This window comes from Rhea americana, unplaced genomic scaffold, assembly GCF_003343005.1.
Source record: "Rhea americana isolate MKP2758 unplaced genomic scaffold, rheAme1 scaffold_19, whole genome shotgun sequence".
In the NCBI taxonomy this organism is placed as follows: domain Eukaryota; kingdom Metazoa; phylum Chordata; class Aves; order Rheiformes; family Rheidae; genus Rhea; species Rhea americana.
In genome coordinates, this window is record NW_028186038.1 from 616,051 (window position 1) to 643,762 (window position 27,712).

Consider the following 27,712-nt stretch of genomic DNA (forward strand, 5'->3'; position numbering starts at 1 on the left):
TCTCTTAAAATGAGCTGGGATTCTAGGATTCACTTATCCTAGAATGGAATTAATCCTGAAGTGATATGAGCAGGTGAAATTTTACTGGCTTAAAAGTGGATTTGTATCTATATCCAGCAGCTCAAGATCAGAATTAGGTGGGAGTGATTTGTCTCAGTATTTTTCAATGCTTGAAGTATTGTTGAATACCTTCACTGGAAAGAAATACCATATTTTATTAGAGAATAGATATTTATTTGTGGTTTTTTTCCACTTCTGATAGCTATATCTCCACTTTGAATCTTCTTTTAAGCATAGAACAAGAAAGTGTGTAATACTGAAAGCGTGCTAGAACACATGCTTTGTCTCTGATGAATCGTGCATTAAAGTAGAATAAGGTAGCTGTATATCAGGCAATTATATTTGAAACTAGGTTTTAAAAAAAAAGACTTGTCAAAGTATGATTGTAATACAACCAGAAGTTAATTAGGCTACTGCATGCCATAATTTATATTTTATTATTACTGGTGTTATTAACAGCATGAAAGTTTTAATGGCTGAAGTAGCATGCTATTACCAAACAGTACTCAGCGCCCCCACCAAAAACCTACACCTACTAGCCCACTCTGAAACTGAAAGGCCTATTTCTAGCTTAAAATAGGGAATGTAGTGAAGGGTAATTTGGCATTTCATAAGCATAGCTAAACACATAATTTGACCCTTAAATCTTTTAATGTAGGAAACATGACAGAATGTCTTCATGTTGTTTATTTTACTTAAAACTTGATGTGTGTTAAAGTGAACCAGTTTAATTTGACTAATACTTTAAACTGTGTTTCTCTGTCCATTTTGGATACTTACCTAAATATCCACAATAGTCTCCTTTCATACAATTATTACGTAAGTTTAAAAATAAGCAAGTGAGTTGTCATTTTTTTTTGAATGAGCTGGAAACATATTCAATCTTCTAATATTTGACTGATCGATGAGCCTTCTAAATCTAAGCATGCACTTTTTCCTACAAATGCATAGAAAGTGTTTTCTAAGGGTAGCACTTAAGGAGCTGACCATTGTAATATATGTTTTTTTTTTAAAAAAAAATCTAATATTTCTCCCCATAGTTCTATCTTACTAGTTTCTGAGGACAGGTTTTGCTTGTCCAAAATAGATGATGCAGTTTGTGAGGCRGGAAAGATGATGGAAGGCCATACCAGATCACTCATTTACTTGCTTTATGAAGCACTACATTAGAGTCATTTGTGATGACTGTGTGTTCTATTTATTTTTTTAAATAAATTGTTTTCTGTCTGTGAACTGGGTAAGGAAATTTTACAGCTATGTATGTCTGGATTTTGAAGAGGGCTGCTCAAATGCATATTGAAACTTGTACGTATGAATGATATGCAAATATAAATTTTCAGGTAATATATGGAAACTTATGTATTTTGATAAATTGCAAATAAGCACCTTATTTAATTTTAGCTTTTCTTACCTTGAAGTGATATAACTTAATGTGATGGCCAAGTAAGGCAGGTTTCTGAGTACAGTAAGGGCTAATACATACCAGTGCTAGTCACTTAGCTGGTGCAGTTTGGGAGATGCCACTGTTATTGAGCAGTCCTCTCTTGCTCTCACCCTTCTCAAGAATTAAGGTGTTTTTGGCATGTGAATATAAAAATTTTCAAGGAAATAATATATTCTGCTGTTTGGATTATGAGACTGGAACCTAATCCCATAAATGTACTAGCTCTAACTTCTCAGCCAAATGAATGGCATGAATGGCTAGTGTGCATATGTACATGGAGTTCTTGCAGAATGGGTTCCTCAGTTTTCAACTTTCAAGCTGGCCTGAGAATTTGTGCATCTTTGTCGTTGAGCTAACAGCAGTCAAATTTGAATTTTTTAAGGTAGCAGTAGATTTAAGTAGAATGTTTTCTTGATGCTTATGGTATATAACTTTTCTAAGCACAGTGAAGAGAAGATTCAGTGGATCCCATTGAATGCAATTGGTGAAGATTTGCTTACCTAGACTGGTGAAAAATCAACAGAAATTGATTTCTCCTCATTTCTATGGAACTCCTAGGGGACTGAATTGAGCTTTGACCTCATTCACAGTGCTTCACATGCAGAATTTGGGCCTTCTGCCAAAGCTCATCTTTGGGCCTTGATTTTGGGCTGATTTTAAAAATGTAGTGTTTTTTTTGTCCTTGTGCCTCTGTTGGTTTAAGAATGCTTGCTGTGACCTAATGTTTCAAAGCTCCACCCATCATCTCCCAGCTGTTTTGTTTTGTGACCAGGGCATGTGCACTTGGAGACAGTTGTCTGTTTTCAAGTTTAAAGCCCATTGCGGTTATTTAAAATGGAGAACTACACATGTAGGAGGTGGACTGTGTGTTTTCCCTCCCTTTCTCCTCCCCCATAACTATGGAGTCTCAAAGTCCCCAAAGACCTGCCTATTACCTTAAAATAAGTGTTAATGAGGACTTTATCTTAGTACTATAGCCTTATGCTTGTTAGAAAATTTTAAAATACTTTTGTCTGCTTAAAATATTATACAAAGCCGCCTCTGAGACAAACCACAAGAGACAGATAGACACGACAATACACATCACTCAGCTTCTGACACTTCTAGCACGCTGCATGACAGGAAGCGAGAGCAAACTGTGCGGCCGCGTTGGGAGGAGTTCCTGCCGAAAACTGAAGGAGAGACATAGGGACTTCTTTGCAGCAGAGTTTTCACTGTCACACTGAAGATTAAGAAACCTCCTCTAATCTGAGTGCAATACGGAGTACCTCATGGTGTGGTGTTGCTTTTCTGTGCATCATCAGGTAAGTGCAGATTAGGGCTTGTGTTACTTTTTGTTGTCTGCGTATGTGGCACTATAGTAAGTTGAAATTACACAGATATTTCTTCCAAGTATGACAGGATTTAGAATTAGATATTAATGAAAGCAAAATGCTGATTGGCCAGGAGTGTTTCCTCCTGTAAGGAAGAAAACAATTCTTAAAAGTTTGTAATATATTCTCATAATGCCAATGGCATGGATGATGGTTATTTTTCTTGGTATGTTGATAGTTTACTGCAAGATGAGATGCCTTTACTTACTACATATTTTTAACATACCTGTATAAACATCTCTGCATAATTCAAAAACCATGGTTTTGGCTTGTGCTGAGGTTTAGATGGGAACACTCATAGCTATAAGCATAAGTCTATACGTTGTTGAAGTGAAAGCTGTAACAGATTCTATTTACAGTGCATAATTATGCAGCTGTGCAGCATATGTATGAGACATCACCCTGGGGAACTGGGTGCAGTTTTAGATGTTGTACTTTGGAGAGATGCGCGCAGAAAAGTAGCAGGATTGTTGATAGACATAGTAAATATGGTCTATAGAAAAGATTTAAATTTGGGGATAATTGTATGTAGAAAAAGAATACTTGATTGAGATAAAAGGGCACTTGATCTCTGAGCTTGTGGGAAAGTGTCAGGCACTTGTTCTCTGTRTTTGCAAAGGTTAGCACAGTAATGAGTGAGCTTAGTAGCAAGGGAGATTTAGATTAAATATTTGGGGAAACAGGCCTTCATAATTGCTGTATTAATCAAACAGTGGAACAGACTACATAAGTATGTTTTAAAATCTATCATTTCAAACTTTTCAGCATAATTTAGAAAGAGCGTATCATACACACTGACATATGTTACGTGCTGCAATAGTTAGCGTTCAGTCCTTGAGTGTTCTTAATGACTTGCATGTGACTTTGGTTTTGGACAATTGATTGTGGGTAARAGTGGTATATATGGGCCACAGTGGAATAGGTCTGATCTCTAACTTTGCAGATCTAGTCCCAGATTGTAGCATCTCCCCACTATTTGGAAAACTGGATAGCTTCTTTGCATTTAAGAAGCAACTTCACTTCAAAATATTTGTATGCGTGTTGAATTGTAAGCCTTACTTTGAAGTTCCTAGAAATGTGACAAAAAGGTGAGAAACTGCAATATGAGGAGAGCAAGTCAGGGGTCTGTTCAAGGGCCTGTGTGCTCTCGGATATGCTTTGAAGAAGTGTAGTTTAAATGTACTGAAGCTTAAGACTGAATTGTTAATTGGATGCAATTTTCTCAGACAGAAGAGAGAGATGGTCTGTGCTGAAATTGTTGCACAGAATCTTTTTAAGATGTCATCTGGAGTGCTTTATGCAGTTCTGACTTAAACTCTATTTACAAAGATAAATCAAAATGTCAGCAGTCTCAGAGGAAGCTTACTGAGATGTCTGGAGAAATCATGAATTTATTTTAATAGATGGTAACGAGTTAGAATTCTCAGGCTTCATTAAATTGCTTAAAATGAGACAGCTGATTTCTAATGACTGTACTGTAAGATTGGTGGTCTTTTTGGATGTACTTAATACACATATTTGCTATGAAGGGGTGTTTTACACATCAGTTACTYGAAAATTTGTAGCAGAAGGAATTTAATAAATTCCACAGTATTCATGGAGTAGTGTGTGTGGGGGTGTGTGTGTGTGTCTGTGACATAAAATCACACAATTCTCTAGTGTCTAATAATACCGCAAAGCTCATACTGAGGTCTTTTCAGTTCGGTCCAAGTTCTGTCTCCTCTCTGTATATAGTTTTTTCCAGAATGGTTGGAGTCTTTCTTTTGTCAGTTTTGGTTGAAACTTGCCCATAAGCTTAAAAATAAAATAAAATAATATTCCAGGAACAAGGATACCCACCACAAGGATATCCAATATCACATGTTTCTGAGGAATGAAGCTAAAGAATGTATGTGTGTGTATTGAACCCCCAAAAATAGACATAGCAACGTGGAATTTTAGTGAAAGTGATTTTTTTTTTTAATCTTATACAGAAAAATGAATTTCAAGTGTAGCCATTTTATCCTTTTGATGAGAGCTGGAGAACAGTACGTGAGGCACTTGGGTCAAAAGCCATATACAGGAACCTGATCGTGCTTTTAAAGGTACATCAGCATAATGATGCTGAATGCAAGATACTGAGACAAAGCAGACTAACAATAGAATATTAGAACAATACGGGACGACTACAGTTCATTAAAATGTAAGCCAGTAGAAAGCCACATGGAAGCTTAGTTCATGGAAATTGTTTTGTTCTGCTGTGATTCTGGTGCTGTGCATAGCATCAGCAGTTATCTCTTTTACGATGGGAAGGTCCAGTGGATTCTTAAAAAATCTTTCTTTTGAATGAGTCTGGTCGTCAAATCGGAAAGAGGCATTGTCATTTTGTTCCAAGAAAACCTACAAAATTCATACCTCTTCCACACAGAGGAGCAGTTTATTTTGGAACCACAAGTGGTGGTTGACATCTATGATTAAGTAGTCAACAGCAGTAAATGCAATTCCTTGCTATCCAGGTAGAGGAAGTCTCCCTGTCTTTAAGAGCACAAAGCTTTTAAGAATAGATCTTTAAAATAGTATTAATTTCGATTATTTTAGCTTTTAGAGCTGTATCTACAGCTATAGTAGACACAAACATACAAAGCCAGGAAGTACAACCTTACCAGGTCAGCTTTCCAAAGGCAAAGGAATCCAGGAATTATTTGCATGCCGATTGATTATGTTACTTTAGAGCAGAGAGAACTGAATGCGGCTGAATAGCAGATGAAAAGTGCTTGTAGGACAAYACATGATGAATCTAAGTAGTTAATGGACTGTTTTAAAATTATATCTTTATTTATAAGCTAGGTGAGTTTAGAATCCCTAGGCATCAATTTTAAGCATTAATTAAAAGCATAATTTCTGTAGCAGAAATGTCTTGAAGTCCTGAGTGAGAAAGGGTCCTGTAATAATGGTTGCTATTCATTGAAGTAATAAAGAACCCTTAAGGAAAAATAAGTGCTTCTAATTCATTTATTTTAATTTGATTCAAACTTTATAGCAACCTATGAAAAAGTTCCAGCGTATTTAACTCTCTGCTAGATTCCAGTGACTGATACTCTCCCTTGTCTTCCAAAAGGGGGAAGGAAGAAGGTTAAATAAAGATAGAATAAATACCAGTCCTCAAACAAAGCATTGCTGATCCTTGTCCTTACAGCATCCCGTACATGCACACCCATTTCCTGTTGTTAATGTTACACACATTGAATATAATTTTCATTTCATTGTTCACTTCAGCATTCACTTTGTTACATTGACGGAAAATCTCAAATATCACAATAAGCAATGTAGAAATAAAACTTACTCTGTGCTCTGAGAAAGCTGAAAGGGAACTGCCATTTTGTTTGGCAGAGATGTGAATGACTCCTCAGAAGTGTCTAGATACCTAAGTCACAAGTGCCATAGATAACCTCTATTTAAGAGTTTTCTGCTGTGTTTTGACAGACTTAGAGCAGAGTCTGTGTGGACTCTTCTTGTTTGCTTTTATTTTTTGAAAACATCAAGCACAAACAAATTATGTTATTAATACCAATATATAAATACTCTGTTAGCTGGTATGTGTGCAGTGTGGGAAATAAAACCCGAACACCTCTATTACAAATGCAGTGCATCTCTCCAGGTAACCAGGTGGTCTCTGACAGTTTCTCCCTGAAGAGAGAAAAAGCTTTTGTTTAGATTTTTGTGTTACTCTTGAGAACAGGAAAACTAATGTCTTTGATATTCCGAACAGTAGAGGGCACCGGGAATATACACAGAAATGGAATCCCTTCGAGGGATTTTGACTCTCTTTAGAGCCAAAATCTTATTTTCAGCAATGTAACATAAAGATCTGTGGTAYTGGAACATCAGGTAAATAGTTATTTTCCTTTTTAAAATGTTGTATTAGAATTCAGTATTCTGAAGTTATGTCCCAGAAGCGTGTATGATGCTGAAAAAGGAACTGTGTTTCATGAAAACTTTTTTTAGGATCCTGTAGTCTTCCTATGCCTTCAAACTCTTGTCAGTGGTACAATTGTGAAGGTGAAAATGGAAAATATCCAGGGAGCAATACTGTCATGAGATTGATTATAACAGTAAATGGAAAGGTGGCAGAAAAAGATGAAAATTGTGAGAATCTCTCTCTGAATGAGCTTAAATGAGGGAATGAATTATCACAAGTTTGCCAAATTGTAATTGATTAGCTCTGAACCTAACCTAAGAGAAGGAAGACAGTCTTCAACAGGAAATTCAGAGGTATTTAGTTGGTTGTTACAGACATACATGCTAATATGATTCATTTGACATGGTCTTCCTCAGTGCAGGCTTCTTTTAAGAACTTTGCATGGTATCAGCCAAGCTAAAGTTCTTTTGGCATCTGTGTTAGTTTTAAATTTGAATGTCAGTGCAGCGGTAATGTGATAAGACGGAAAATGGATAATTGTATGTGATGCTCATTCCTGTTTCAGTATCACGAGCATTCTGGCTTTAGGCTGGGCAACGTGACACCACTGCTGCCTCTTCTAGTTGACTTCTGAATTCTGCCTGGTGATGTTATATCCCACCACTTGTGGCAGGAAATGTTGAATTAGTGATTATTCAGCTAACCTTGTGATAGAAGGCTATTAATCTTTGTCATGTAATTTTATACCCAATTTAAGCTTGATCCGAGGCGTATTTTGTTAAATGAATGATAACCACAGGTGAGAACCATGTTGAAATCTTTGGTCAGAATCTCCCCCTCTTACTTTAGGAAGACTAAACTGTTTACTTTCTAGTCTGAAAAAGGAACTTTTTTATTTTCTGGCTGTGCTGTCTGTGAATTACTTAAATTATCCTGGGGAATTGAAATATTATTTACTTTCTTCCCAGTTCAGTTGGTCATTAATTCTTTCACCTCACCCCAGTTGTTCTTGCATACCTGCTGGCGTCTGGTTTGTGGTATTTGTCTCATCGCTGGCTGTGTCTGGACTGTGTGAAGCCTCGTACTCTGACGTAACCAGGAGATAAATACCCCTCAGATAACTTGAATGTGAATTGAAATGGAAATGCAGCAAAAACTTAAAGCAGATCTTAGGACACAGAAGGAGCACAGAAGCAACAGCATATGGAGTTTTTGGARTGATTAAAGGGCTACTTTTGGTCTTGGCAAATAGTATTTTTCAGGATTTTTTGATAGAAGGACTAGCATGTTAGGAATAAATGTGGAATTGCTGACAAATTATGAAGACAAAAGATGAGAAAATTTTAGTATCTGAATATTTTTTTGAACTTACTTGTTTGTGGATGTGTTAGGTTTTTAGGAACTGGAAGATTTTGTTGCTTAGACTGCTAGTATATTTGACTGTGCATAGGTATATTTTGCTGATAAATATGATTTACATATCAAGAGAATTTGTAAGCTTACTGGATTTTCTGAAGGAATGTTGTATAAAAACAGTAAGAATAGAAATTGACAAGGAAATCTAGATTATTGCTTTGGTTTGCTGTCTACTGTTATGGTAATGTCCAGCCATATTCCCAGCTTCTTCAACAAATCTGAGATTTGTGGTGTAGAAGGCCATCATTGGACCTTCCATGTGAAGGTTCAACGAGGAAAGTGTGTGAGCTGTCGACTGGCTAAGGAGACACTAATTGCTTATTTAAAAATAAAAACTGGTGTGTAATAGAACTGGTTTTCCTGCTGGCCTTCCCTTCATTGGAAGTGTGGCTTGAACCTCTTCTGCCTTTTTGGGCCTTACAGCTCTTGATTTTTGTATTTGATTTCTGTTCTGCCCGCCTTTCACATTAATTACTTTTGGATTTTAGTTTCATTTATAACTGGTCCATTCAGATTGGTGTTTTTCTGATTTTTGCTTTTTAATTGCCTCTAATAGAGGTATTGTGATACACAACACAAAGGACAAACTGGAGAGGATCATAAAACCCAAAACATAGTGAAGTGGAAAAAAAAGCTCCAGTAAAAAWGTTAATGTATCAGAAATATTTCTCGGTTGGGACTCTTTGCTGGAAATTGAACATGGATCTAGGGGGGTATGGGTTAATAAACCACTTTTAACAAACCAGTTGGTTGTCGTAATTTTCAAACTCCCCTGTCTTGCCTCTCCTGTTAAGTCCAGAGCCTGTGCTTCAGTGCTCTGAATGACTGAGTTCGAATAGTTCAAGGTAGTTTTAAAGAGTGGAGTTAGTGGTTAAAACGAGGCTTTAGCTACCTGTCTGGAGTAAAGTCAGAGCTCTTCCGATTCCAGTGGGATTTTCCTGGTTTGGTACAGAATCCTCTTGGGTCCTGTTTTTCAGATGGTTCAGGGAGATCTCTCCTGCCTTTTCCTCATTGGTAAGAAAGATTAAAAAACAATTTTTGTTGGCAAAATGATTGTTCCCTTCTCTACATTATTGAAAACTTTGCTTTTGCTTAATCTAGAGGATTTTTTTTTTAACCAAGCATGTATTACATAGGACAGACTTAGCAAAAGTGCAGAAGATAGATTTAACAGCATTTACTCAAATGTTTATTATTGTTTTTGAGTTTGTCACATACCTCTCCTACTCCATAAAAAATCTTAATAAGGATATTCAAAGCCACCTTAGAACCTATTGTGGTATATTTGCCTTACTTCTCAATAAATAAATATACACATATATATCTACATGCATATATTTAGCTAATGAATGCATAAATATATGCATGCATATATTTAGTATAATCATGTGTTAGAGCTGTATTCCTTACAACATTGCTTTTTTTCGTACTATTAGTGTTGAAGGATTTCCAGCAGTATGTTCTGGGAAGGCTACAGTTCCCAGGTATTTTCATATACAAGCAGATGATATGGCTATGGTTAAATGATACCGTATGATTAAATAGATATTTTTTTCTTTATTTTTTGGACTTTTTCTTTGAGCAGGTGGTGAAATCCCTTTTTAAAGGGGATTAAAACCTAAATTGTTGCTAGAAGTGTTAAGGTTATTTACTTGTCTGTATAAAGGTAGTGCCTTGAGCTATTATTTATTTYGATGTGTTTCTGTGTGCAGACTTACTTCCAAGGAATTAGAATGGATAGGTGATTTAGCAAAAGTCAGTGTTTCTTTCTGAAAAGCATTTCCTTTCCTGCCACAGGATGTTTTTTTAATCAAGCTATTTCTGTGCATCTTTGCATTTCTTTTCCCAGTTGGTAAAATATAAATCTCCAGTATTGACAACTAGGTTCGTGTGATGGTGAGAGGATGTTAATCCAGCCTTCCTATAACAATGTCTTATTGCTCTAATTCCTTTAATTAAATTATTGCTTTAATACATAATTTCTTTCTTCTTACTTTCTCATCTCATGTGAGGTAATTGAGACTTGTGGTCTTAATGTAGCAGAAAAAAATCAGTGTTCTGCCACTGTAGCTATGGATATGAGCACAGCCTTTAGCTAGCAATGTCACAAAGACAGCTAAAGATTCAGACGCTCAGTTGTTGAGGTCCAGTGGTTTAGATTTTTGTGTATTTAAAAAACAAACAAGCTGTCAACTGACTGTGTGGTATAAAATGTCTTTGTTTAGAGGTGTTTCAAATGTGTGTAATGCATCTGTGTGATCGGTCAGAGCACGCAGGCACTTCTGTGTTCAGAGCAGATAGTGTGTTATGGGTATTATTGCTTTTGTGCAGACTCACGTACACCCTTTAACAAAGTCTACAAATACGGTGTGAAAAACGAGTTAACATAGAGTTACCATCTGTTCTTCTTTTTCCGAGCAAGAAAAACAGCTTCATACCATTTTCAGTTTAATTTATTTCAAATAAGTACAAGTGCTAATAAAGACCTATTCTGTTGTGAGATAGCACGTGGTATATGATATGTGTCCATTGCTAGTATCAAATTTTGCAGAATAATCACAACATTTTATATTTAATAAAATGCTGCAATATGACTTTACCAGTGTGCATGAATTGCTTAATTATGAGTGATCACTGTCTAGTATAAGGATAGTATAATACCTTTTAATTGGGTTATTTTTAATCTGAATTTAAAATAAAGATGGGTCCTAATTAGAAAAATCAGTTTAAGCTTTCAGGAATATTCAGATCAATAACTTTAGTTCATTTCCTCTGTTCAAAGTTAGGGCACACTAGTGCCCATGACCATGTGTCTTACAAGCTTATCCTTGTTTCACAATAGTCATAATATGTTGGGCTTCTTAATGGGTTTTAATTGAAACCAAAACTGATACAACCTTTAACTGGACATTATTCTGTTAAAACAGCACATATATACAGTGTATGAGAATGTGATCTTTATATTACACATGTAAGTGACATAGTTTGTATATGCTATTTGCGCATGCTCAGGTGTTCATAAAGGCCTCACCTCTCCTATCTCATGACATTCTTGTGCTTAAATCTTCTGAAATTTGCTGTAAGCTCTCTGTATAGGTAGACGTGAGTGCATGTCAGCACACTCAACTTTGAATTTCCTTCTCCCTACTTCACATGCTTCTTTGTTCCCTATCATCCTAAAAAGGCTATTAATTTGTATTAAACCTAGTGATTGTTACAGCCATGGATAAGCATAAGTAATAACAACAACCCTAGGACTAGGGATGCTTCATGAGCAAGATGGTAAAATGGAATTAAAAGAATGGATCTTCTCTCTAAAATACTGTGCCTAGACTAGTGCAGGTGATATGTTGAATAAAGATTTTCACGCTATGGTTTTTGGCTTTACATTGTATTGTGTGACAATATAGAACAATATGAAAGGTCTACCACAGTGTAATACAATGCAATTAGAGGTTGTTTTGCCAGGTTTATTTGAGCTTACCAAGAGCACTTGTTTTTGTCATTCTTATGCCACTTAACTGATTTCAGTGTTTGGCTTATAGTTTATTATTGGAGATCCGTGGATCTGCAGTGAGGCTTATTCTGCTCTGAACATGTGCGATACATACAATGCTTAATCACATAACTTCTGGGTTTATTTCAAAGCTAATAGGCTCTATTTCTAAGGTCTTTTGTGAAAGGCAGATAGAGCAGATTGTTGAGATCAAAATGGATAGATGGATCAAAATGTACGAGGTGTGCCATGTGATTTAAAACACAAAATGGAGAGCACCACTTAAGGGGTAACTTTCTGGAACATGAGGGATTCAGAGGTCAGCTGCATTGCGCCATGGCAACTGAGATTGGATTTGTAACTCCTTTGGGTAAAAGGTAGTCACAAAGATCAGGGATTAATATTATGAGCATGTTATACTCCCTGCACAATATCTACTGCAATCTTTGCTTCTAATCCACTTACTGTGGGCAAAGAAATTTATCCAGTAACTCAGTTATTGGAATAAATTTTGCTGTTGTGGATTTCTCCACTCTGATACGATGATTAATGGCCTTTGAGACTCTTAAAAATTAGAATATTAATCTTTTTTCTGTAGTTGATTATATTTAACAATATTTGTGTGAAATAGCTGTCTAGCAAAGCCAGTGGGGAAAACTTCAAATAGCACGTACAGTATAGTATTTGCAAACTTCTAGATAACATTGTATAGTATGTATCTTGTTAGATAGGWTTTTTGTTGTTGTTGTTACTTTTCAGAAAAGTAGAAAAGCTAAATTTAAGTGGGGAAGAGAGGATCTCCACAATACAATTAAGGTAGGGCAAGCTGCACCTGCTTTCTGAAGGCTATCATTGACATGTTCAATATGTAATTGATTTTCTTACTGCTATGTGTTTTTTCAGCCCTTTTGGTTTGTATGCCACAGTTGATACTGATTTATTTGTGGTGAGCTTATTATGATTTTAATTAATGAAGTTGTCTTTAAATAAGATACAGGTTTGTTAATGTTTTATATATTAGCACTAACTATGTTTTGTACAGATTTTCCTGAGTAGTGTTACTGCCTTGTCCAAAACAACTGTATTTTGAATTGACATGCACCCTTTAAATGGAGTAATTGAAAGCTTACACATAGTTGCTGTTGAATAACTTTCCTGCTACAGTAACAGTTTGCCCTGTCTCCTTCAAGTTTCACTTTGATCCTTTAGCCTTGCTAATAAGCCTGTACTTCATATTTAAGTACTTCATAGCCTCAATCAGCTTTCATTAGAACTCAGCCTATGTTGAAGTACTCCATTCTTTGTTAATCTGTAGCTGCAGGACCATGAGTAAGTCTTTTAATCAGTTATTTAACCAAATAGCTACCCATTTGCTTGATGTGTTACCGTGTTTGCCACTCTCTGTTAACAATAAAATCACATTTCTTCCATTATAGGCGTTTGTTAAGGTTCCAAAACACTTAATATTTATTTCAAGAGACAATTTCACAAGTTTTTCACACTATACCTTTTACTTTTGCAAATTCTTTGCAWCATAAAGACTTGGTGCAGACCTAAGTATATCAGTGCATGCTTTGGGTTTTTTTTCTGAGGAAAAAATGAAGCGATATAAGGGTATCTGAAAATACAGAATTCTAATTGGCATTGAAGACTATTTTACGACACATTAACTAGCATCTTAGGAAATGCTACCCTATAGACAAAGTACAGGCTCTGTAGCTCTACCATCTTGAATTCCCACCTGGCTCTCCCTTGAATAATAATTCAGATTAGTTTATCTTATGGAGATATATAAAATGTATATAAATGTCTAAAACACTGCTGCGGGATAAACTAATATACTGAGTATTATTTCAGATGTTCCCATCTGTTCAGTTTGGTCTGGTCAAGAAATCATCTCTATTCTATTCTTTCCTTTTAACTTGTTGCTAAAAATCTGTAATATAACAGTAAGAGGGATTTGATTGTGCATAGTCTGAGAGAAGAATCAGTTTTTATAAAACATTTATCATTATATAATGTGTTGGAGAACTTACGATCCAGTCGCTCTTTCTAAATTAAGAAATAATAAAAGTGTTAAAACCCAACAGTCATGACTTCAAGAGTATTGTCAAAAACAACAACAAAAAAGTGAGCTAAGTAACTTTTATTTTCTGTACAGGTATTCAAACACGCCAATTTTATATTTAAATATGATTAGGCAAGTCAAAGATTTGCTTAAAAATAGTGAGTAAATATGAAAAATTTCAACAGCTACAGTTTTATTTTAATAACAGCATTGAGTGAAGACTTTTGGATTTTATAAGAAATAGTCTTTATCCTAGATTGTCGAAAAAGCAGTTCCCCTTTTTGTTAATCCTGTTTGTGGAAGATCTAGTAGATCTAGTGTCGTTTTCACTGGCTAGATAAAACGACTGTGCATCAGAGGGTAGTGGCTGTGGGTACTGGAGAGCGGAATGCATATTACTTTATTTACCATTTTCCGTCTGTTATATATGTGATATTGCTGAAGTCAAGCTTACAGTAAGCTACAAAATCACAGGTGTAGTGTATTCGTCCAATGTTTCTGTATGTCCTTTTTTCTCAGCTTTTTTGACTTTGTTTTAACATGTATTTAGTATTTCTGAGATACAGAATATAGTTATACACCTTTACCTGCACAATATGCAGGTCCTGACTTTTAGCAAAACTTTGGTCATCATGTGAGATTGGGTTTTTCCTGTCTCTTTTACTTTTTTATTTGTTCATCGTTAACTTCTGTAGGGTGGAAACTGAAGTCCGCTGTTACCAGCTGTGAATGCTTTCTCTACTTGACAGTGGAAGACAGCACAGCTGGATGAATGAAGATCATGTGTTCTATGACTTCTCCCATTCCCTAAACCTTCCCGGCCTTCCTGGCCTGGTAGAAAATGTAGAGCTCTGTTAAATTATTTTTTCATACTTTTTATTTGAGGAGCGTGAAGATTAATCTTGTAATGAACCAGTATAAAGATACAGGGGAGGGTCAAAAAAAAAAAAAAAAAAAGAGAGAGAGAGACTAGAGGGCAGAATGTGATTGCTAATGTGGATGTTGTAATACAAATATGTATTAATAAATTTATTAATTAAATTCCTGCAGTGTAATTTGCCTGTTGTCCTCACTATGTAATATTCACTGTGTGGGAATAGTACCTGATTGCTGAATGTGTATTTTGTAAAATCCAAGTTTTGATTCTCAACACAAAATAATGATTTCTCCTCCTGCTGACAAATTTCATTGGTTACAAAATTGATATCAAGTGCCAAAATAAAATCTAAAATATGCAAAAAGTCTCATGTTTTTCATTAGAAGTCTCAGTGAACCTAGCTCACTGTAAGCAGAAAAAGGAACAGCATTTAATTTACTAATGTGCTAAAAGCAGGGTTTGAACTTACGAAAATACAACTTATTCACATGCATTATGACTGTAATGACTAATAAATATGAAAGTATGAACTATGTATGAATGATACGTACGCATATGAATTCATTATGAATACCTGTTTCAAAATCATACTCGTGATCAGTTGGTCCAGTTCATCAAAACTGAGCTTTTCTTTTCATTTCATTTTATAGAAAAAACGAAAACAGAGTACTCAGGATGAAGATACAATCAGTATCTGCAGCCTGGATACAAGTGTAAGTAATTTCTTCCTTTTTTTTTTTTCTCCTTATGAAATACAATATGGATATTATGTGTACTCTGAACCCCACCAGTTCATCCTTTCAGCGGTAGTGTTTTCATATGTAGCATGAATAACTGTTCTTCTGCTTATTACTAGAAATCTAAATTTGCTGTGCTATAGCTTTTCCTGTTTTTGCAGTATAATAGTTGAAGAAGTGAAAAGTCAGAATGATAGATTGTTGTAAAGCAGTGAAATCTGTTATTAGTAAATAAGCATCAGGATAAAAGCTCATTATGAATGCAGGACTTGAAACAGACCTTTTATCCCATTGCGTGGCTGAGAATAAGAGATTTCTAGTTCGGTTATATCAGTGGTGGATAATGCTGGTGCTGTGACACTGGGTGGTATGATATTAATACAGTTATAAGATCTGTGTATACCATTACTGAAAAGGAGTACTGAGAGTACAGCTATGTTACTCTGTAGCATGCTTCAGATGTCAAGAAGCCATCAGAAGACATATGGCTTATATAAATGCCATTTGTTTGTGTGTGCTTTTCTGTATAATTAGCGTACTTCTGATTTTTGGAGGTTTTTTAGTTGTTTTTTTAAGTAAGAGTAAGTTACTGAATTGTCTAGTTTGGTAAAACTGGCTGAATTAATTCTTTTTTAATTACAGTGGCTGATACTTGTTTACTTTAAAAATTAGGAACCAAAAGGTTTCTGTTGATTTTAGTGGATATTACGGTATTAGTGACTGTAATTTCATAGTAAACTGCAATGCTGTTGTTTTCCATGTAAAGGTTGCAGTTGTGACATAAGAATATTCTTTGCATTCAGTAATTTAAATCTATGGAACACAAAAAAGATGTAGAGGAATTTATCATTCCCTCTTGTGTTTGTATTATTTTTAGTGTTCTTGTCTATAGTCAGTTAACAAATCAATTTCCCCTTTCTGCAGACCTTAGGTGTAGTACAGGCAGAAAAAAGGTGATTTTAAAAAGAGAGAGAGAGAATAGACCTGCTGGTTTTGGCAGGGTATGAAGAAGAGTTAGATGTTACTAAATCAGAACATTCTGCCTCTTTCATTTCTAATGGGAACAGAGTTCTTGAGATATAATCTCTAATTGTAAAAAGTGATTTTTAACCTATTTTTTCATTGGACTTTTAGAACACAAAATATGCATTGAGAATATATACAGTGCTAACTAACCCATATTGGCCTCTTATGAAGCAAGATTTGTGTGAATAAATTGTTGGATATGTAATAATAGAAATAAAAAATACTTTTGTTATTAAACCACAGGTAAGTGCTATTTCAGACAGCAAAAATTGAAAACTAGCATGTCGTGCTAAAAATGGTCATCAGCATATGAAATAGTAGCATGAAAAAGAAACTTAGCAGTAGCAACATAAGTAATATATTATGAGGACAAAGGAACAATTTATTAGTTTGGACATGTAAATAGCCCTTCCATAAACTGCATTTTAGGAGATAAGTAAATGGGATAAATTGTCCTTAGGTGCTTTTTTTGATGCTGATTTTAGATTTGTAAATAAGACCATCTCTACAATGTTCAGTCAGATTAGATTTTTTCTTTTTGAAATAAACTGTCCTTTTGAGGAGATACTACAACTAAGGGTTTATCTGCATGGATGTCTGCAGACAGACCCAAACTGTTTCAGGCACTGCAAGTTAAGTAGGTTGAATACCTGTTTCTTAAGCTGTAGGCGTCTCACCTCCCTAGAAATTACTACAGGATCTTTTGGCTACACTGCAGAGAGTTGCAGTTTGAAAGGATCAGGCTGGGTTGCATGCTTATTACCTATAGATGTATTTTTCTGTGTGACTAAAACAACACGGAAGAGTAAGGCATGAGGCTGCAGGAGATGCAGTTTGTGTGGGGAAGAGATCTGGCTTTTTTCTCCTGGTATTTTGCTCTTTGTGAGCCATAATGAATTAAGGTATTTTATGTGAGCCATAATCCAGGTAATTAGGTATTTTGTTAGAGCAGAGTTATAACTGTCTTTTGTCATTGCATTTATGAAGGCAAATTTCAAAAAGAATCAATTGGTACCTCACACAAATCAACTGCAATAATACGCAAAATCACCTTTCTCTGTTGCATTGCTCTATACTATACATATACAGGATGCAATGAAAGGTACTGGAAGCTTTTTTAGGAGGAAGAGAGAGGAAGAGAAGGTGACGGCATATACCAGAGGTCTGTAAAATATGATCAGTGTAAGATTCTGCATTCTCTTCTTACTGGGGCACAAAATGAAACTCCTTGTTTGTAGATTCACAAGAAACCGAATGAGATGCTGTTTCACGGGGTGCGTAGTGATGGAATTGTGGCGCAGGGTGTTCCAGATGCTCAGGGTTTGCAGAGTTCAGAAAGCAAAGCGGGAAAAAAATCATGGAGGAAAAACCCAGCAAGAGCTATTAGACACCTATATGAGGAACTCCCTGAACTGCATGCTTCTGGAAACTGGGAGAGTAAAACTGTGAGTGTCACTAGTAATTTACTGTGCTTTCACACACTTCCCTAGGCACCTGATTTTTGACATTTGGTGGAGACATGTTATTGGGCTGTGAGATCTAGCTTCAGCCTGCATGAATGCAACCATTCTGATATGACTTCTAATTAGTCTAATACTTTCCTTTTAATTGTTCCATTCTTCCAAGTGGTGCTGGTTTCAGTGAGGCACTGGGAGCCCTACACTTAGTTGGAGCCTTTGGATAGTAGCTTAATAAGTAAATATTTAGGTCCTTTGTCTGGCACTTCTGTTGCACCTTTGAAAAGATTTGTAAAATTACTTACGTGGATATCCTCAATGACAACATTCATTTTCCAGGGCAATGGCTAAGGATATCAAAATTGAATGTGTGTGTTCCCTATTATGAATCTAGATTCTAGTTCATATGATTATGTATTATTAAAGTTTTACAGAAAATAAATCTCTCTGACTCTGTAGTAAAACTGATTTTGTTGTTTAATAGCATCTGTATTTAACAAATAAACATATTAGACTTTCCTGTACAGCATACTTCCTGGTTTACATAATTAAGTGAATGATTTCCATGCAGCTCTTCCAGCTCACTGAGCTGTGGAGGTAATAAAGTGCCATCAATTATACGGTGCAGTTACTTATGCGCTTATGGTGCTGCCTTCTGATGCAGCAGCTTGTGGCTATGCCTCTCTTTGCAAAGGCAAAGTGATTTTTTTTCTTTTATTTGGCTTTGGTACTTGCCAATTGAAATATCTGGCTATCTTTTACTTGGTCTGAGGTTTCCAAGTTGTGTAAATGCATCTGTTACCACCTTTGTTCAGGACTGGGTGAGACATGGGAAAGAAAGAGGGATATTAACTATTTACAGACTGGGAGTTGCTTCATATAGAAGGTAGCAGCATATGTATGCAGATGGCTGGGTGTCCTGCCAGTTGACACCATTATCTATCTACAGTCTTTTTATAAAAATAAATGTAATTTTCTCTTTCATGATTGACCATTGCCAGCCCAGCTGTCTTTTCAAGGGGAATCAGTCATAAAGATGGAACTTCCTTGCCCAGGAAATGCTGTTTGGAACTTTGCTGACTCAGCATGAGGACTGGTGACCTGACCATCTTGACTCTTCTTTGTATTTGTTTAGTGATCTGGACTGATATTGGTGCTTCAGGAGCTGATAAACTGGCACATTAAATTGGCTGGTTGGTCTTGGCTCATTTTATTGCCAGCTTGAAAAGTGTATTTGTAATATGCTCAAAGTCAAATAGTTTGTGATAATTTGTGACAGAGGTGGCCAACAGATTATGAGGGCAGTTGGGGCCATGAATATGTGGGGCTGTTGCATTCAGTAGCCTTTATTTAAGGGAAAATGTGCATATTGCTCAATATGCTTTTCTTCCTGTTGGCCTGCACAGGAAGACTTACCTTGTATTCTGTCAGTATGGTTAATTCTGCCGGTAGTGTGCTCCATGCTCGTGCTTTTAAAATGCTGATGTAGTCTAGAACAAATTTGCATGTGTGTTGATTTACAGACATTATATGTTAACACAGGTTACACAAACTTTAGATTTGATAGATTTCCCTTTATAACTTGGAGATTGAGACAGAATTAATTTAGTTTTCAAGATTATAGAGAAGGCTAAGTAGTTTTTTGTTTAAAACACCCAAGTATGCCTGTGCAGGTATTACGTCTCTCCTTATTTAAATTTTGAGTAGTCTGCTGATTTTTCTGTCAGTGCTTTTGTTCCCTGTTGCTGCTGCCCCTCTTGATCTTGATGCAGACTTTGAAACGTTATGCCTGCTGTCTATGACACTTTTTCCTAACCTTGTTCTGGTGCTGGAGGAGTGCACCTGTCCTTTTAGTCACCACAGCATTTATGCTTCTCAGTTAGGGCCAGGGAGCTAATTCTTTTGCTGCGCTCTCCATCTTACTGCAGGATGTCTGCCTAGTTTCTGTACACCAAGTGCTTTCTGAGTTTTGGACTCATACTAAACCAACAGTGATAGACATTACTATCTGGAAGTTTTTACTCAGAGTGCTCAGGAAGAAAGTTAAAGCTAGGCAATGTATTTTAAATTGCTGTTGCAAAACAGGTAATGTGCAATGTGGTTGGAATCTTGTAATGGTGATAGATGATACCATGTGCCCAATGAGTCTTTCCTCCTGAGTTACTGTATTGAGTTATCCAGAGCAGTAAGCTGGAAAAACCTAACATAAAACTTCACAGAATCACAGAATCGGTAAGGTTGGAAGGGACCTCTGGAGATCATCTGGTCCAACCTCCCTGCTCAAGCAGGGTCACGTAGAGCATGTTAGACAGGGTTGCATCCAGGCAGGTTTTGAATGTCTCCAGAGATGGAGACTCCACAACCTCTCTGGCCAACCTGTTCTAGTGCTCTGTCACTATCACAGTGAAGAAATTCCCCCTCATGTTCAGGCAGAGCTTCCTCTGGTTCAGTTTTTGCACATTGCCTCTTGTCCTTTCACATGAGACAACTGTAAAGAGTTTGTCCCCAGACCCTTGACACCCTTCCTTCAGGTACTTAGGCACTGATAAGATCCCCCTCAGTCTTCTCCAGGCTTGCTCTTTCTTCTTCCTTCAAATTAAACTATGTCTGTTTAACCAAAACCCTGCTCAGAAGAAGAAAGAGTGATAATGTGGTGCTGTTCTGTTATCAATTGTATGCAAAATTTGTTGTATGCTCATGGAATTTGCTTCTGCCTTCTAAATATATTATGTTGAGGTGAAGGAGTGTACAACCGATGCATGATGAGCTAGGTAAGTAAAACCATTTCATAAAGAAGGTAAAATTTCTTCTGCAAAGCATTAGAAAAGTTATTTATTTTGTTTACATAATATCAGTTATCAGTTTCAGTTACTGAAAATAAACAATCCCATTACTTCCCAAGGGTATGTTGTTAGTGCATTTTGAACTAGAGAAATCTTACTGTTGATTTGCCAACTTGCAAGTTAATAAAATGTCCCAATATAAAATATGAACAAAAAGTAACCCAGATTTAAGTGTGATTTGCATGCGATAGAACAGAATTCATTAGTTTTGATTGCTTCTAGTGCTGAATAAGCATTTGTTACGTATTTGAGAGGCAATATAACTGAAATATTCTTTGATCTAATTAAACTTAATTATAAACTCAATAATATTTGATTGCTAAGGTATGGCAAGTTGGCTTTGAAAAGCTTAGAGGGGATTACTTCTGTATCAGCTTATAAGAGTTGAGATAATTAAAATATATATTGTATCTAGGTCTTTTTAGTTGTATTAAACTGTTCTGTTGCCTGTTCTTCGTATAAAAGGCACTCAGCTTCTCCAGTAAGATGCATACAATATTCTTGAATTATGCATGACTTTTTAATAGGAATCTATCATGTAGGCAGTCAGTGCTCCGTCTGGGTTCAGGCTTTATTATAAGGTGACTGTTCTTAATCCATTATTAACTCATCATATGGTTGTTTTAGTACAGACACTGTCTGCTGTTGGTATTATGTGGAGTAGTGTAATGTCATTTCTCTCAAGGCCATGTTTTGTTACTCTCTCACTATTTCTCAAGAAACAAGGCCACAAGTGCTCCACTGGAAAATGCATAACAGGGTGGCTATGCTGCATTCTTCATTTTCCTAATTCTGGAGTGGTCTCAGACTTCCTTTTTAGTGTTGCAGTATGGTTACTCTTTATTTACCTGAATAGTTTGTCAAAATTTAGCCAATTGTTCCAATAAATCTTGCAGACTATTCTGATGAAGATAGCAAATGTGTGCTGAAGCTGCACATCTTCAATACAAATCTGTTTGTGCAAATGGGCCAAATCCTGTGAAACATGTACCAAACTCTTTAAAAGCATACTTGTGCATCTGGGAACTGAGTAAGAGAACAGTTTCTTGTTTGAATTCACCTGGATTCTAGAAACTAAGGCTCATTTATAGAACCTTAAGACAAGAATGATGGTTAAAACTACTACTCATTAAGGTTAACTTAAGCTGTTAAAATATCTCACTGTGGCTTACTAACAGCTGTTGGTCTGCTGTTGTGTAGATTCATGTACAAGACAAACTGAACACAGCAGCCTTAACTACAGTATGGCAGCTCCACTGACTTCAGGGAAATTCAATCTTTTTATTTATTTATTTATTTATTTTTGTTTTTGTTTGTTTTTGTTTTCAGGAATTAGATGGACACACAGGAAGAAATATTTTGACTAGTTAACATGTTTAACAAATTCAATACAAGTGTGCCTATGTGCAAGACTTAAGTGATCCCATATGCTGTAGAGCTTCCAAATGTGTTCAGATTGTCTTAATAGTTTTAATGTGCAATGAATTTCATATAAGATGAGGTGTGTTTACAGTTAAAGGAGTGTTTGAGTAAAGAATATCTCTTATTTAAGTAGAATCCATCTATATTTGAAAAAAGACTGAAAAATTGGGATCAGTGAAGTAAAAAGCAGTTAGGCAGATAGGCCGTAGTCATCTTATCTTTGGAAAACTAGAGCTTTAGGAAAACAAATGGCAATGCCAATGGGTCTTTAATTTAGTAGTTTATGAAGTATGTGCAGTTGTGGAGAAATGTGCATGAGTAAGCCATATTTATTGTATTGTGTTCATTTATACCAGCACATTCACAAATGGTCAACTAACTGAAAAAGAAAAGCATCACTCCTCTGTAATATTATGTTAAAAAAATTGTATATGCTTTTTAATGAGGTAAAGATTTGACCAGAATGAGCATCTATTCTGACTGAAGAATTGGTGAAGCTGTCACTGTATCAGCAGTAGGTTTAACATATGCAAGCTATTTAAAGACAAATGTGGTAGGGAGAGAGAGAGAGAGAGAGAGAGAGAGAAACTGAGACTGACTTTCAAGCATTAATTATTTAAATGAAATTGCCTATGTCTGTTTTCTTTAGCATGCAATGAGATCCATTAATGTCTGCACTTGGTTTGCGGACTCTAGTGGTATGTTTTATCCTACCTACCTTTTGGCAGCTATAGCTGTGAGTTAGTTACCTAGATTTCCTTTATACTTTTGAGGTTTAGATCTTGTTTTGAAGTGAACATGTAAGAAGGGTCAGCTGACTCATGCCTTGATATTATCCTTTTCTCCCTATTAACTGTAAAGGGAAGGTGTCAGATATGACAATCTTGTAGAAGATAGGTGAAATGAAGCAGCTCCCAGGCTTTGGAGTAGCCCAGCTCTACTGTAGAACTGACTGGCAGCAGCACAAAGGCTAATAGTGTTCTTCTAAGAGCAGGGAGGAAATAACAGAAAATGTGTTCTGTGGCAGAAGGAAGATATGTTGAAGAAGAGCCTGAAAAGAAAATATAGGTACAGACTCTAGGGAGCCTGTTGGGATGTGTGTGTTGTTCATCTTTCTGCCAGTTGCACAGGAATGCATGAAATGTTGTGCTTCTGACCTCATGGTAGAATTGCAGAACTGTTTTGTATTCTTTTTTCCTAGTGTTTCCTTTTCTGTTTATCTTTACTATTCTCCTTCAGCTTGTTGGCATTGGTGCCCTTCTAGGGTAAGTACATACTGTATCTATGGATTCAATGCTGTACTGCCGAACACAGCTAATAATTGTGAAAGATCTAGTCTAACACTTGTGGTCTGCTCCACAGGAAATTGGTAACAGAGTTACTGAAACAAGGTGCAAACTAAGACCTGATCCTTCAAATTATGGTGCTTTTGGTTCTTGTTCATTGAAGTAGTTAAGCCTATGCTTTGGCTTTAAGTGTTTGACTAGTCTCACTGAAACAGTTACTGGAAATCAGAGGAACTACTGATGTGCCTAAAGATAAATATGCATGTTTAAGAGTGCTTTGCTGAATTGGAATATGATTAATCTGCAGGATTTAAACCCAAGGCAACTCAGCACTGACTGCTGGTTAGAGAACTCATCACAAATCTTACTGTCTTTTTTGTTTGAGACTGATGCTGGAAAGTATTTTCAACCTCTGAATTCCATGCATCTTGTAAAATTTTTGAAAGATTAGAAGATGCATTATTAGGAGGTATATCTTTGAAAGGGAACAAAAGGAAGCATGTCCACTTGCTATTTATGACCTTGACTAAAAAAAGCAGTTAGACTAAACAAGTTATTCTATCCTCAAGACATGTAACAATAGAGCAAAAATGGTAATGCAAATTCAAGAGCTAAACATAATTCGGATATGTACACGAAGATAAAATAAAAACAATAAAAACGAAATGGAAATGCCTGAGTGAAAAAAAAGGAAGATAAATTTGATTTATTGTGCATGTTTTTTCCTCTCCTTTGAATTTCTTTGTGTGTGCAGTTCTTGGCATTCCAACTGGACAATCACTGCAATATCATTGGGGGAAATAAAAAACAAGGTTTTGTGAGGAAAATGGTTCTTGCATAGAAAGTAATTTTTCTTTTTATGTTGAAATCTTCTGGTGAGGTGTGTTCCGTATCACTGTTCATAAATTGAGAATATGCGTAACTGCAGTGCAGAAACAGGCATTTGTGAAATCTCATATGAGAATCTGAGGATACTTTTCAGATATTGTAAAACTGTTTCTTATACTTTTGCGATCTAATTTAATTGTTGATAAAATCTTAAATCATGATGAAGTCTTGGGAGCTATAGAGGATGTCTGATATCAAATTGAAAACAGATTATACCAATTATTAGATTTAGTATCTTTTGTTGAGATCAACTGTGGTCTTGCAGATGTTTTTTTCTGTTGATTCTAGTGACACAGCAGAGGAAAATGAACTAAGAGTTCATCCCCAAATCAGAAAGGTTTCATCCAAAAGGTCTATTCGTTTTCCTTTTCTGCAAACGGATAAAAAAAAAATTTATGAGACTGTGGAGAACATAAGTTTTCAAGAAATTTAATTTATTTTCAAGAAACAGAAAGGATTGGTTGTTTTCCAGCTAGTTCAGATTTATGTACACTACACTTTTGACTGAATCAGATAAAAATACAGTGTTATTTGTAGATGGTCTAAAGATAATTAGTTTGGATAGTAATAGTAACATACGTGAGGTTTGGTTCAGACTGGCTGCCTGGCAATTAGCAGAGGTTCCCAAATCAGCATTGCAACTTGTACTAAGCTCTAAACTGGTTGTATTATACTGCTTGTTAGGTGCTTATAAGCCATATTGGATATGTCTACATAAACTGCAGTCTGGCATTTAATCTACAGCAGTTGTTCCACTATATGTTATACTGGAAGTGAATTTTTGATTAATTGCCCTTAATATGTTTTATAGCCTGTGTTGTTTTCAGAATAGCAAATATATAAGCAGATGATGGTTAGCAGTGTAGCAGTTTCCAATTAAGTGTATATTCATATCTCATTGTAATGTAGTAATTTGATGAATTAATTGTTATTTTCTTAAATGATGCTGTTTTTCTTTATGATACTATTTGTAATGGAAACCGGCAATTGAAGCTTGAATTCAATTTCAGTTACATTCAGGTTACAGAACCAGACTTGATAAATGCTCATTTTCAACATGGAAAAATCAGGAGCATTTGCGAAAAAGAAATTAGCCAGATGTTATTGATAGCTATGAGGTTAGGTATCTGTTAAGAAATGATTTGTGTGCTTGTTCATTGGCTTGATGCAGATTTTCAGAGGAGATGTAGTTACATTTCTAATATTGAAGTTGAATCAAAAAAACAGTTACTGTATTTGAGTGGCTGGTTTGCTTGGAGGTCAAAATAAAGACTCACGTTAGATCTATGGGGTGAAAATTATATAATCCAGTTTACTTTAAGAATTAAATTTTACACATTGATATTGGTAACATATTGCATATATAATGTGATGGACTATACAGAGAAAGTTTGTAAAGAAAAATGAAGACTGTATAAAACATGCAACATATATGTCCTTTAGTCAGGTAGATAAATGTTTCCAAGTCATGTGTTAGACTTTTAATTAAGACAGTCTACTTGGAATTATTCCTTTAAAGAGGGAAAGGATGGGCCATTCTTCAAGTAACTGATGGGAATTATTTCATTATTAATTGATTCCCTTCCTTAATTCTTTTTAGAGCTTAAGCCCATCTTCTCTTTCTGTCCAATGTGAATATGGATAAAAGACTTTTCCATATTTTATAATGCAATATTCCATATTTTAAGGCTAGAAAAAAACAGAATCCAACCAAGCGTTTGGAAACGCTCTGAGAATATTTTACAAAAAATGATACATTTTTGTTTACAGGTGTGCAAATGTGTTTCTAAATAGAATGTTAGTGTCAACTCCACTGATTAACAAAAACACAGGAAAAAGGGTGAATTATGCATTATTTATAACGTGTATATTATAGTATAAATACACACTGTACACTATATATATAGTGTAGTGTATATGCTCTATATATTGTAGTGTGCATGTATAAAGAGAGTTAGAGTTTATATATTCATTCATGCACACATGCGTGGGACTGTAATAAAATCATTCTGCCTGTGTGGGAACAGAACAGCTCCAGCCATAGCTCCTCAGATCTTCATAGTACTTTGAACTTGTTCAAATTGTAGAAAACTACGAAGAAGTCAGCAGAATGTATAATAATTTTGCTGTGAACCTGCCAGACTCCTACAAGTGATCTTCACTCGTAAGTCGTGTTCTAAATTTGCAAGGTCGCATCCAAATCTACCACTATGTTGAAAGATCATAGCAGTTGCTGATTAACAACTTCTGTCTATCCTGTCTTATCTGCTCAATCAGTCATTAGCTGAGTTAAAAGGTCTGTTCTTTAATTAAATCTATTTGTATATACTGAAGGCAATGGTTATTGTATAACAGTCTAGCTGACATTTTTGGCCATTGTACACAGGGAAACCAATAGTGTAAGGATTTGAATGTATCTTAAGAAATGCTAAGGCTCTCAGCTGCTATTTTGTATCCAACACATTATTTAATTTGAATGTGTTTGCTTTGCACTGGCGATAAAGATTGCCCTTTGAATTTTCTTTGCTCTGAAGAGCTTAATCCCTTCATAGAGAAGAAGGGATAAACTTCATTTACCTTAGTGACCTGCCTTCTTTAGTGAACACTTGACAGAACTGGGAAGTGAATTGCAATCTTTTTAATGCTGTCCTTCCTGGAATGGAACCAGCTTGGATGTCTAAGATACTTCTTGTGTTATTTGGATCTGTAGCCCCGCCCCCCTTTTTTAAATGCTTAGATACCAATGGATGCATAAATCTACATAGAATCTTCAAAAGTGCTGAAGCATTTCATTTTCAAATGTGACTGTGGATAACTTAATACATTTAAATACTGGATTTTGTGTACTTAATAGATCTACTCAATTTTGCAATTCAATGTAATTGAATTTTGATTTGAATTTCTAAAAGTGTAGTTCAGAAGATGGCATATTCTGCTAGTCAGGTTTTTCTTAAGTGTGTAGATTTAAACACTTCATAAATGTTTATATCTAGCTCCTAATAAAACTATTATAATTTGAGATTTTGCCAGATTACCTTCCTATAACTTACTGTATACTTGATTTTAATATTTGTAGGGCAAAAACCTTCCCTGTAGCGTATTATAGCATAAGTGAGATAATTTATGTACGTGATTAAGTAGAAAAAAGCAGTGAGATGTTGTTTTGAATATTAGGCCTATACTGTATTGGAATTACAATTTACCTTTTTAAAGCACAAAGTTCTAATTGTGTGTGTTTGCTCTTTGTGTGATAAGCTAGTTCTTCAATGAAATGTGAACACTGTGGCTATATTTTATTGGATTTTTTTTTGAATATATCCTTTTTCAGCAGATCTCATTCACTTATCTTTGTTAGCTTTGAACTGTGGGATATGCAAATGAAAATATATGATGATTGAGGCTTAAATATATGAGCTTGGTA

General features: G+C 35.6%; 1 protein-coding gene across 3 annotated transcripts in view; it reads left to right on the forward strand.

Moving 5' to 3' along the window:
- Nucleotides 1-27,712, forward strand: part of ARHGEF3 (Rho guanine nucleotide exchange factor 3) — a 140,090-nt gene that overhangs the window by 57,262 nt on the left and 55,116 nt on the right. For all 3 annotated transcript variants that reach the window (XM_085302340.1, XM_085302342.1, XM_085302341.1), the window contains one exon: nt 15,283-15,345. In XM_085302340.1, the coding sequence (XP_085158466.1) occupies nt 15,283-15,345 (63 nt within the window). The remainder of the gene's footprint in view (nt 1-15,282; nt 15,346-27,712) is intronic.